This window comes from Balaenoptera acutorostrata, chromosome 20 (assembly GCF_949987535.1).
Source record: "Balaenoptera acutorostrata chromosome 20, mBalAcu1.1, whole genome shotgun sequence".
Taxonomy (NCBI): domain Eukaryota; kingdom Metazoa; phylum Chordata; class Mammalia; order Artiodactyla; family Balaenopteridae; genus Balaenoptera; species Balaenoptera acutorostrata.
This window is the reverse complement of record NC_080083.1, coordinates 36,312,678-36,325,773: the sequence shown is the minus strand read 5'-3', so window position 1 is coordinate 36,325,773 and position 13,096 is coordinate 36,312,678. Positions and strand designations below refer to the sequence as shown.

At 41.1% G+C, this 13,096-nt stretch overlaps 1 protein-coding gene across 7 annotated transcripts in view; it reads right to left on the bottom strand.

Annotated features, from left to right (window-relative positions):
• CA10 (carbonic anhydrase 10) overlaps positions 1-13,096 on the bottom strand; it is a 622,534-nt gene that overhangs the window by 20,267 nt on the left and 589,171 nt on the right. For all 7 annotated transcript variants that reach the window (XM_057535532.1, XM_057535531.1, XM_057535529.1 and 4 more), the window contains one exon: positions 4,690-4,785. In XM_057535532.1, the coding sequence (XP_057391515.1) occupies positions 4,690-4,785 (96 nt within the window). The remainder of the gene's footprint in view (positions 1-4,689; positions 4,786-13,096) is intronic.

The following is a 13,096-nucleotide window of genomic DNA, read 5'->3' as shown; positions in this document are numbered from 1 at the left end:
GAAGGTGAGAGTATGGGGGAAGGATGCGAGGTAAGGATAGAGAGGTAGGCAGGTGCTAGGTCATGTCAGGCTTTGAGTGTCATGTTAGGGCATTTAAACTTTATTCTGTAAGGATGGGGAAATATCAGAGGGTTTTAAGTAAGGAGTAGGGAGTGACATATTAGGAAGGGGATAGTTATCCAAGTAGAGAGTGAGAGAAAGAGTACCCAGAGTGGGGCTTCCCTGGTGGCGCAGTGGTTGAGAGTCTGCCTGCCAATGCAGGGGACACAGGTTCGAGCCCTGGTCTGGGAAGATCCCACATGCCACGGAGCAACTGGGCCCGTGAGCCACAACTACTGAGCCTGTGCGTCTGGAGCCTGTGCTCCGCAACAAGAGAGGCCGTGATAGTGAGAGGCCCATGCACCGCGATGAAGAGTGGCCCCCGCTCGCCGCAACTAGAGAAAGCCCTCGCACAAAAACGAAGACCCAACACAGCCAAAAATAAATAAATAAATTTATAAAAAAAAAAAAAAAGAGTAAGCAGAGCAGTGATATCAGGAGATGAAAAAGATCTCTAGGATATAATATAGAATCTTATACCACTGCTCAGTATTACATGAATCAAATATATCATAAGCCATGTCATTCATTCAATCAATCAATCATCCATCAATCTGTCCTTCCATCCATCCAAAAAATATTTACCAAATTCCTATTACGGGTGACACATTTTATTAGATGTTCAGGGATCAGTTCCCATTTTATGCCCATGCTGTTAGGTCTCCAAATTCCTTGTTTGGAGAACAAGCCAAGTTTCCAGGAGCTTAAGCCAGGGAACCACAATTTGGAGACCGTGATGGACCCCCACAAGACTGTGTATACTGTTTTGTTAACAACTCCCTTTTTACTCAGCCTTTTTCTAGGGACCATTGTTCATCCTAGTTATTTTTCTCCTACCTTGCTCAGCTGTGCTCTGTAATTTACACCTCAGCTGCTATTCGGATGTTGTGACACATCAACATTTTAAATCTGATTTATTCTGAGGGTTGGAAAAATTGCAGCAGATGATTATTATTATTAGATAAGCAACAGGTAATTTTTAGTTTGCAGAAAGCACAGACTGTTTATTTTCCCTCCATCTGCCTTTCCTATCCCACGCAGTTTCCTGGGTGTGTTGTTGTGGTGAGACATACACCAAGGGGAGCTTGGTGAGTGACAATGTTCAATGGAGGTAAAATCCCACCCCAAATGGAGAAAAGTCCCAAATTAAACACTACTGATCCCTGGAAGCTTTAGTGCTGAATCCAATTTCTACTTTGACATCCTCTTCAGCTATTTAAAAGATAGCCTGAAGCTGCCTGTTTGTGCTGATGCAGCCCATGAAAGGAGAGACAAATATAGATTGTCATGGCAGGTGAGGAATCTGCCATGTCCCTTAATCGGGTACCTTGGTTTCCTGGTACCCGGTGAGTCTGGGCAGAGCTAACATTGGGATTAGACATTTTTGTGCTGATTAAAAATAATTGAAAAATTTCCAAAGTGCACACAGATGATTTGTGGGCTCTAGCGTGTTGGCTGTGTGGGTGAGAGGATAAAATATGTACTTGGAATAAGTGAGCTTAAGTGGGAAGTTAATGGTGTGTGATTGAGCAGCAATTATAGCCAAATCTCAGTTCCCTGTGGTCATAGGAAGGGTGGGGGATTAGGAGGGGACAGAGATAGGTAAAACCCACAGGTAAACAAATCTCTTGTTTTAACAAACAATTCCAATGCTTTTATGGCTCAGCTTTTGGGCCAGGGTGACATCTTGAGGGCTCAGCTGACCTAGATACGGGGCCTCTCATTTTCTGTTCCTGCCTACCTTGAGGCAGGAACTGGGGAGGGGAGGCAGAAAGATCAGCAGGAGGGGAGGGGTACCAGAGATTTTGTTCACGTCATTTCTAGGTACCAGTGTCCAGCACAAGCCTGGCTCATGCTCAGTCGGTGTTTGGGGATGAGTGAATGACAAGTCACAGCTTGGATAACTCACTGTGGAGCATCTGGGAGTTGATTATGTTGGACAGAGATAGAAGTGCTGTGGCTTATTTTGAGATCTAGCCAGAAAGCCTCAGGTTTGCTCAGGGAAAGAACAGAAACATCCCTAAGAGCCAAACTGGACTGAGAAGATGCAGGAGCTAGTCACCATCCTTTCACTGACCTCAGGGTCTGGGGCATAAGTTCCACTCCACAACCCCCAGGGAAACAGCAGGACCTGCATCAGTAATCTCGGTGGAACGAGTGTTTCTGCAGGAGCTTGTGAAACACACCAGTAGTTTGCAGTTAGGAGGCTGACTTCCTGGTGAATCAATCGCACTGTCAGCTGTAATGTGCCTGCACTTCCAGGATGATATACACTGACTTAGGAGCTTTGAGCAAAGTGAGGCAATGTCAGTGGCAGAGGCTGAGGCACTCACCAAAGGTCAGGAGCTGTTGGGCAGCCCATGTTGGCCGTGAGAGTTACTCATGGAAGGCCTGGCATTGGGAAAGCCACAGGGGACGTGAGCCCCTGGACACGCATGGCACAGTTTTGTGAAATATCTTTAGGCTTCATAACAATAAGCCTGACCCTGGTTGAATGCATCAGTGGCTATCAATATCATAATTGGGGGTGGTTGAGGGATATAGGTATTTACCCCATGTTTGTGGGCAACATGGGGATGTGGGGGAAAAGTTTTTAAATGTTGTTTTCTCTTTTCTCCCTCCCAGCTCTGTGAATAAGGTCATTAGTAAGGTCACTGACTTGCTTTAAAGTCAAGCAAGACTTGGGTTCCATTCCTGTATGGGCTGTTATGAACTACATGAGTTAGGATGGAATGTCAAAGATTCTCTGAACCATTTTCCTCATCTGCAAGATAGGGACATGATGCCCAGGCCACAGGTTTATTATTAGGGTTAAATGATAAAATATATGTAAAGTACATATCTCAGTGCGTGACATTCAGGAATCCATTGTTTATTATAACAGGGTCTGTGATGATGCCAAGAGGTATAGAGCAAGGACTGGCAGGATCAGTCTGTACCAGGACCAGTTTCCTTTGGGAAGTCACATCAGGTGTTAAGAAGGCACTACAGCTTTAAAATGTACTTCCTGGGACTTCCCTGGTGGTGCAGTGTTTGAGAATCTGCCTGCCAATGCAGGGGACATGGGTTCGAGCCCTGGTCTGGGAAAATCCCACATGCCGCGGAGCAACTAAGCCCGTGTGCCACAACAACTGAGCCTGCGTGTCTGGAGCCTGTGCTCCACAACAAGATAGGCCACGATAGTGAGAGGCCTGCACACCGTGATGAAGAGTGGTCCGCGCTCGCCGCAACTAGAGAAAGCCCTCACACAGAAATGAAGACCCAACATAGCTATAAATAGATAAATAAATACATAAATAAATAAATTTATAAAAATGTACTTCCTATCTTTTCCATCAAAAACCCCTGTACTTTTCCATCAAAAACCCCTTCCTATTTTTGCCAATGACAAGCTAGACGAGGTGGGGTTGGTGGCCAGTGGCAGCAATATGTCACTAATGCCTCTGTCCAATGTTCAGCTTTACTGGGGCCACAAAAAGGCCTGACCTGACCCAGGTGAGGGAGAGTAAGTTAGGAGGTGGTGTGGCCAGGCAGGGCAAAGTGCTTGTTGCAAAGGGTGATGCTCTCAAGGAGGGAGGGGAAATAGTGACTGGGGTTGTCCCTGCACTCATTCTTCTGAGTGATGCCTGGGGTTGGTTGCCCCTGCGCCCATTCTTCTGAGTGATGATGATGCCACCACAAAAGCTCTGTTAAAACTCACTAGTGCCAAATGCTGAATTTCTATTGACCGTCATCAGATTCCAAGTTCTGATTGGAGCACTTCCTCTAATGGTCTGGTTAAAACTTCCCAAGGGCCTAGCACAGTGACTGCCAACTTTTAGAACTGCTACCCTTTGCTTTTGTTTTTTTTTTCCCTTTTGGAAAGACAGTTTCTTTTGTTTTTGTTTTTTTTTTTTTTAATTTGCAAACTTGTTTCACTCAACAGCTGTCAAAATGTTAAAGGTAATTATTTTTTAACAAATTAGAATTTGCTTGGTTGAAGGTTTGTTGATGATGACTGTAAGAAGATGTGGAACCTCCCTAGAATGTCATAAAGTCAGCATTGGTGACCTTTGCTTAATTATTCACAAGGATGTTTACAAAGGAGAGGGACAATGGAAGGGAAAGATGATACTCAGAGCAATTGCGGGAAGCTGGAGGGAGCTGTTTAGTGCAGTGCCTGGAGGGAAGAGATATCTCACATTTTCCTTTCATCTCTTTTTCCAAGGGTTATCTGATGGACAGGTCATTAATCCTGTGGGGTGTCAGTGAGAAACCATCTCCCCTTCTATTGCTTCCTTCAGATACTTCTGCATGAGTGGGACCTAAAGCCTGCACCTGGATCCAGCACCCTTTTTCTCTCTAGGACAAAAGCTACCTGAATTCTCAGGCCCCAGTGCTCTGAAATGGAACTCATTGTTTTCACATCTCACTGAAAAGGGCTTTATTTTTCATGAATCTCATGGAAATAAAAGTCACCCCCTGCAGCTTTTCTTGGGCATAGATATTACCTCTGTTGCTATTTCTAAGATCCAACAGGACCGTAAACTGATATTCTGATCGGGGTGGGAATGGCAAGAAGAGAAGAATGAAGGAATGCAATACACTTACTTTTATAAATATAGAAACTACCACCAATCCATTTGGACTCTTTGCAGCTTCTGTGACATTGGTATATAACTCATGGTTATAGTGGATGAGCTGCACCTGGCAGGAGGGAAAAACAATAATAAGAACAACAATCTAACATTAAAAGATGTGAGGTATGGCATATCCACCCTACATAAGGGTAAACTGTAAAGTACATTATAGAACAATTGGAAAGATAATCCTATAATTGAAGAGATTTCAGGGATACGATCTGTGTGTGTGTGTGTGCATGTATAAAATACATGCACACACACACACACACACACACACATACAAAAATACCCATACATATTTGCAAATGTTTTCTGGTAACAATCATGCATTTAATAAGCTTGGTGCCCATCTGGCTCTGGCTTCATCCCAGCACATTTTCCCTAAAGTGTGTGTAAAGTGAATTTCCCTTATTAGGAGCAGAACTGCCCTACAGGGTTGGACATGTTTCCAGGCTGCACCAACAGCTGCCATTGACAGCAAATAAATCTTCCTCATGGCCATGGACAAGCAGGGACTTGCTAGGTCCTGAGTCAGCTCAGTGACACTGAGAGGATACTGGCCAGCCTGCAAGATGAAGTGCTCCTGATGGAGAGAGAGCTGATGGCTTAGGCTCCTGATGCACCAGCCTGCCCAGGTCACCTGATTGTGCAGGACTTAACTTGCTCCTCATTGAATGAAGATCAGCAATCTGTCTGTTGAGTCCTTGTGCATTCATTTCAGGCTGTGGTTTTAAAATAGTTTTTTTTTTTTTTTTAACAGTATGGAAGTATAATTTTGTAACAAACTAAAAGAAATTAAAAAAACAAAAGTTCCCCTTCCCCACCTCTTTCTAATCCCAGTCCAAGCAATATGATTATTAAGAGTTTAGTACTTATTCCAGATTTTTTTTTGTGCTTATTAATCACACACACATATACCTGTAGAGTTTAAAAAACGCTAAATGGATAAATTCCTAGAAACATACAACCTACCAAGACTGAATCAAGAAGAAATAGACACCTGAACAGACGAGTACAAATAAGGTGATTGAAGTAGTAATCAAAAATCTCTCAACAAAGAAAATCCCTGGACCAGATGGCTTTGTGGATGAATTCCACCAAACATTCAAGGAAGAATTCATACCAATCCTTCTTAAACTCTTCCAAAAAATAGAAAAAGAGAGAACGCTTCCAAACTCATTTTATGAGGCCAGCATCATCCTGATACTAAAGCCAGACAAAGACACTGCAAGAACAGAGAACAAAAAGCCAATTTCCCTAATGTACATAGATGCAAAAATCTTTAATAAAATAATAGCAAACCAAACTCAACAACACATTAAAAGGATTATACACCATGACAAAGTAGGATTTATTCCTGGGATGCAAGGATTGTTCAACACATACAAATCAATCAGTGTGATATACCACATTAATGTAATAAAAGATAAAAACCACATGACCATCTCAATAGATTCAGAAAAAGCATTTGACAAAATTCACCATCCATTCATGATAAAAAAATCTCAAAAAAACAGAAGGAACTTACCTCAATACAATAAAGGCCATATATGAAAAGCCCACAGCTAACATCATAATAAATGGAGAAACACTGAAAATTTCTCCTCTAAGATCCAGTACAAGGCAAGGATGCCCACTCTTGCCACTTCTATTCAACATAGTCTAGGCAAAGCAATTAGACAAGAAGAAATAAAAGACATCCAAATCAGAAAGGAAGAAATAAAATTGCCTCTTTTTGAAGATGAAATGATCATATATGTAAAACACAATAAAGACTCAACCACACAAAAAACTCTTGGCACTGATAAATGAATTCAGTAAAATTGTCGGATACAAATTCAGTATACAAAAATTGGTGGCATTTCTTTACACTAACAATGGACTATCCAAAAAGGAAATTAAAAAAACAATGTCATTTACAGTAGCAACAACAAAAATAAGATACTTAGGAATAAGCTCAACTAAAGAAGTGAACAACTTGCACATTGAAATCTATAAAACACTGATGAAAGAAATTAAAGAAAATAAATGGAAAGACAGACCCATGTTTGTGGGCTGGAATAATTAATATTGTTAAAATGTTCATGCTACTATAAGTGATCTACAGGTTCAATCCAATCCCTATCAAAATTCCAAGGGCATTGTTTACATAAATAGGAAAAAAACCCTAAAATTCATGTGGAACCACAAAAGACCCTGAGTAGTCAAAGTAATCTTGAGCAAGAAGAATGAAGCTAGAACAAAACTAAAGGAATTGCATTTCTTGGTTCCAAAATGTATTTCAAAGCTATAGTAATTAAAACAGTATAAATACATATGCATAGACCAATGGAACAGAACAGCGGGCCTTGAAATAAATCCAAACACTTATGGTCAACTGATTTTCGACAAGGGTGCCAAGAACACATAATGGGGAAAGGACAGACTCTTCAATAAATGATGTTGGGAAAATTGGATATCCCATGAAAAAGGATGAAATTGGACCCTTATCTCATACCACATACAGAAGTCAACAAAAATGGATTAAAGACTTATATGTTAGACTTGAAACTATAAAACTACTAGAGGAAAACATAGGAAAAAATTTCTTGACGTTGGTCTTGACAGTGGTTTATTGGTTATGACAGCAAAAAGCACAGGCAAGAAAAGCAAAAACAGACAAGTGGGATTGTACCAAACTAGAAAGCTTCTGCACAGCAAAGGAAACAATCAAAATAGTAAAATGGCAACCTACAGAATGGGAGAAAATATTTGCAAACAATGTATCTGATAAGGGTTAATATCCCAAATATCCAAGTAACTCATAACAATTCAATAGCAAAAAAAACAAATAACCTGATTAAAAAATGGGCAAGTAATTTGAATTGACATTTCTCAAAAGAAAACATACAAATGACCAATAGGTACTTGAAATAGTTCATAACATCACCAATAATTGGGGAAATGCAAATCAAAACCACAATGAGATATAACCTCACACTTGTTAGAATGGCTATTACAAAAAAGACAAACAATAACAAGTGTTGGTGAAGATGTGGACAAAAGGGAACACTTGTGCACTGTTGGTGGGAATGTAAATTGGTGCAGCCACTATGGAAAACTGGATGGAGGTTCCTCAAAAAATGAAAAATAGAACTATCATAAGATCCAGCAACCCCATTCTGTGTATATGTCCAAAAGAAATGAAATCTGGCTCTTAAAGAGATATCTGCACTCCCATGTTCGCTGTAGCGTTATTCACAATAACTAAGATATGGAAACAACCTGAGTGTCCACTGAGGGATGAATGGATAAGGAAAATGTGATACATACCCCTCCCCACACACTGGAATATTATTCAGCGATAAAAATAACTGAAATCCTGTCATTTGTGACAACATAGATGAACCAGATGAGCCAGAAGGACCTTATGCTAAGTGAAATATGCCAGACACAGAAAGTCAAATACTGTATGAACTCACTTACAAGTAGAATCTAAAATAGTCAACTCATAGAAGGAGAGAATAGAATGGTGGTTGTCAGGGGTTGAGCAGAGAGGGAAATGAGATGTTCGTCAAAGGGTACAAAGTTTCACTTATGAAGGTGAATGAGTTCTGGAGCTCTAATGTACAGCATGGTGGTGATAGTTAACAATATTGTATCACACGCTTGAAATTTGCTAAAAGTATAGACCCTAAATGAAATCTTTTTTTATTTTTTTAACATCTTAATTGTCATATAATTGCTTTACAATGGTGTGCTAGTTTCTGCCCTACAACAAAGTGAATCAGTTATACACACACATACATCCCCACATCTCCTCCCTCCCGTGTCTCCCTCCCACTCTCCCCATCCTACCCCTCTAGGTGGTCACAAAGCACTGAGCTCTTCTCCCTGTGCTATGCGGCTGCTTCCCACTAGCTATCTATTTTACATATGGTAGTATATATAAGTCCATGCCACTCTCTCACTTCGTCCCAGCTTACCCTTCCCCCTCCCATATCCTCAAGTCCATTCTCTACATCTGCGTCTTTATTCCTGTCCTGCCCCTAGGTTCTTCATAACCACTTTTTTTTTTAGATTCCATATATATATATGTGTGTGTGTGTGTGTGTGTGTGTGTGTGTTAGCATACGGTATTTGTTTTTCTCTTTCTGACTTACTTCACTCTGTATGACAGACTCTAAGTCCATCCACCTCACTACAAATAACTCAATTTAGTTTCTTTTTATGGCTGAGTAATATTCCATTGTATATATGTGTCACATCTTCTTTATGACCCAGCAATCCCACTACTGGGCATATACCCTGAGAAAACCATAATTCGAAAAGAGTCATGTACCACAATGTTCATTGCAGCTCTATTTACAATAGCCAGGACATGGAAGCAACCTAGGTGTCCATTGACAGATGAATGGATGAAGAAGATGTGGCACTAAATTAAATCTTATCACACACACCACACACACACACGCACGTATCTATGAAGGGGTGATGGATATGTTATTTAGTTTGATTGTGGTGATCTTTTCACAATGTATACATATATTAAAATATCAAGTTGTATACCTTAAATGTATACAATTTTCATATGTCAAAGATATCTCAATAAAAATAAAAAATGAAAAGTGAAAAAACAATGGAAATGGAATCATTTTATAAGTAACTGTGAACTTGATTTTTAAAATTTTTTTAAAGAAATTAAAAGTAGTCTGTGGCTATCTTTCTAAGTCAATGTGTATGGATCTACCTAAATCTTTCTAATAGCCGTAGAATTCTCCATCACATAAATGCCTCATAACATATTTAACCATCCTCTCACTAGTTTTTAGGTTGTTTCCATTTTTTTTTTTTGTCTCTCGGAAACAATGTCACAACAAGCCTTGCATTATCTTTCTATAATGGTATTAGCATTTTCCACAAGCTGATTTGAGAATCTAATAAGATGGTGCATGTAAAAGTGATTTATGACTCTGAAAGTATAAAGAGTATTCATTATTCCCAACATCCTATGTTGAATTTAAAAAAGAGGTGTAGTTTTAGAAGCTGAGAAAGTCAATGATCTAAAAAGGGTACTTTTCCTTGATCTTTGAATAAAACATCTCTAACAGAGTGAATTGCAACCTTCACTGTGCATCCAGTTCACCTGGGTGCTTTTAAAATCCGTCTATACCTGCACCCCAAATTCTGATTTGATTCATTTAGGGTGGGAACAAGGCACTGGTGTTTGTTAAAAGCTCTTCAGCTAGAGGGCAGCTGGAGTGGAGAATGAGTGCAACATAATCAATGAGCATCAGTATCCCATCACTGTCCACTCAGATGGATGGTCCGTTGAATCTGATAATATCCTGAACATCTTGAATCAGTAGAGCTTCTCATGGAGGGAGCACATGTTATTGCTGCTCTTGAAATATCCTATTTGTTTATTGCTTCTTCACTTCTTGTGAGTTTTGCCAATGGTGGCAGATGGTTATACAGCAGCTACTCTGCCATCAAAAAGGCAACTGCAGGCAGGGGTTAGTGAATCTGCTCTGCCTGTGCAGGACTCAGGCCAGGCAGGCTTACAGGCCTGTGCTCATCAATCTCCCTCCCTACCTCCCACCCACACAGTCAGGACTTTCTGTAGGTGGAGAACCAGGAGCCATAGGGGGATCTGCCACACCTCCTTTCAGTGTTGAGTAAGCTTCTTAATGAGAATCAAAACACATCCTGCCATCTGCTAAGATCTTCCCACCAGGTGACCTAGAAAACCACCTGGGGATATGCCAGTTCTTCAAGGCATGCCTTGAAATTTCAGTATATTCTGAGAACTAGGCTCTGGAGAGCAGAGAAGTGGAAGGCAATCAAGTGGAGTGATTCTTCTCTCCAACTTATAAGACTGAAAAAGGTAGGAAGATGTCTCTTGGATGCCCCATAGGGTAGGATTCCGTAGGGGCCAGGGTTGTGGCAAGTATAGGGGTGAGGCTGTGCTCTGCTCTAAGCTCAAGTTAGCACATTTGGAATTTTTATCTGAAGTCTTGCCTCCTCTATGTTCCAAGGTAAGTTGGCTAGGATTCTGAGATCAGGGTGAACCACATGAAATTGACTTTTTGAGTTGCAAAAATGGTGATTTTATAGAGTTAACATAATCTTAAAATAAAGCTATTTTGAATACAGCATACCCCCACATGCCCACACATGAATTACACGTTAAAAAGATGACATAGTACTTTCCTACTCAATGTGCAGTGCAGGGACCAGCAACAGCCTCAGGATCTGGGAACTTGTTAGAAAAATGCAGAATCTTGAGCCCTACTCTAGACCTCCTGAATCACAATCTGCATTTTAACAAATTCCCAGTGATTTGAATGAATGTATGTTATTAGTAGTTGAGAAGTACTGGTTTAGCAGATAGTGCTGGCTGGTTAGCAGGGCCCTATTTTGTCTGGCTGTTCACCCTCCCTCTGGTTCACTTCAGCTGAATTTAAGGGTACATACATTATGTATGTTGGAAGATAGGCTGAGTTCAGATCATAGGAGGCTTAGACTAGGAGCCAGGGAGGGGATTAGAACAGGAGATAATAACAGGGAGAGACCAGAGGTAAGGAGGATATAGTTTCAGGTGGTGGTCCTTAAGGTGGAGAATGTTCCATAGGACTTTGTAGTTTATAGGATGTGCATGTGTGTGGTGAGTGGGCACCAAGTGATCTCCCAGGTCTCAGACCAGTCAGGACCACCAGAAGACCCCAGGAGGCAGCTTGGCAATGGCCAGGCTTCTTGTTTCCACCTGTCAGAACACAATTTTGGCATCAAAGGCAAGAGAGACATTCATGCATCAACAACAGGGCTTAACTGTGAAAAAGCACTGCTTCCCTTTCACCTACTTCCCAAGGTCCTTGTCAGTAGCAATTATAATTCCTGAAGCTGTTGATTTTGTTTTTCCTCAGGCAGGCACAGTGGAGCCAATCAAATACACACTAACCACACACACGGTGAATAGGTGTGGGTGGGTCTGGGGGAAGGGGATCTGCTGCTTGTCCTGCTATTAATTTGGGATTGGGGAGCAGCTATGTGCAAATCATATCCTGCTAGGAAGAGAGTATAAGATTGGCAAGTGGGTTCTGAAAGTGATGCCTGTGGATTGCCTTTTGCCATTTATGGGTAATATTTTAAAATCCAAACCCTACAAAGTCAGAATTTTGAATAATTTGGATGAGCACTTCAGCTGTAGTTTGAACACCAACTTTGGAGCTTACTCAAGGTAATCAAAGTGTCTGACGTGACATAGGAGATTTATAAGTGAATGCTTGACCTTCTGAGCAAGTGTGTGAGGCAACTAGAACTGCAGGGACAATGTTGAAACTGCTTACAAGAACAAACTCTTTTGGGGCTAATGATGACATTCTAATTAAACACCACTTTTAGCTATTCATTAAAGAGACAACCCAAGGGCTTCTGCTAGCCTAGTTGGAATTACCATGTGAAAGAGCTAAGCCTGGATTATTGGAAATTATTTTATAATCTTGACTTTTTAATTAGTTTAGACAGGTGTCTGAACTTTAGAGAAGCTTTCTGGAAATGCAAGACTGAGAAATGGCTGTCTTAGAGGAAGAAATAAGATATTGTTGGACTTTTCATGATGCTCAGACATGGTACACGCTGTGATCCAGAGCATTTTCTAAATTCTCTGAGATCTGATGTGATTCTTCATTGTGTGGCACTAGCTTTAATCTTGTGTTCTCATCCCAGAACATGCTGTCTCACCTCAGTCCTTTACAAGGACCTGGAATTTGTTCACTCAAACTATTTTTGAGGGTCAACCATGTGCTGAGGCCAGTGGGAGCGAGACTGATAAAATCCTTGTCCTCCTAGAGATAATTTCAGATGGTGGTAAGAGCTTTGAAGGAAACAAAACAAGGTTTTGGCTTGCAAAATGAATGACAGTAGTGGAAATATTGGGGGGTGGGTGGCATGCAGGAGTGGGGACAATGTCAGGTAGTGTAGCTAGTGAAGGTCTCTCTACAGAGGTGACATTGGAACTGAGTTCTGCTGATGAAGAGGAGCCAGGCATGGAAAGACTGGAGGGAGGTGCATTGTTGGCAGAGAGTGCAGCCAATGCAAAGAGTCTGAGGTAGGGATAAATAGCTGACTATGGTTGGGAAGGGTGAAGGTGGCTCAAGATGGGACTAGCTCATACAGGGCTTTGTAAACCATGGTGAGGAGCTTTGATTTTATTCCAAGTGCAGCAGGTAGCCATTGGTTTTAAGGAAGAAGTCAATTGATCTCTTGTGCATTGTTTTGTTGGTTTGTTTGTTTTTCTGATGTGCACTTTTGGAAGATTCCTCTGGCCACTGTTGGAGGGCATAGTTGACAGAGGAGGCTTTGTCTACCCTTCTTTACCTTACAGCTCAGCTTTG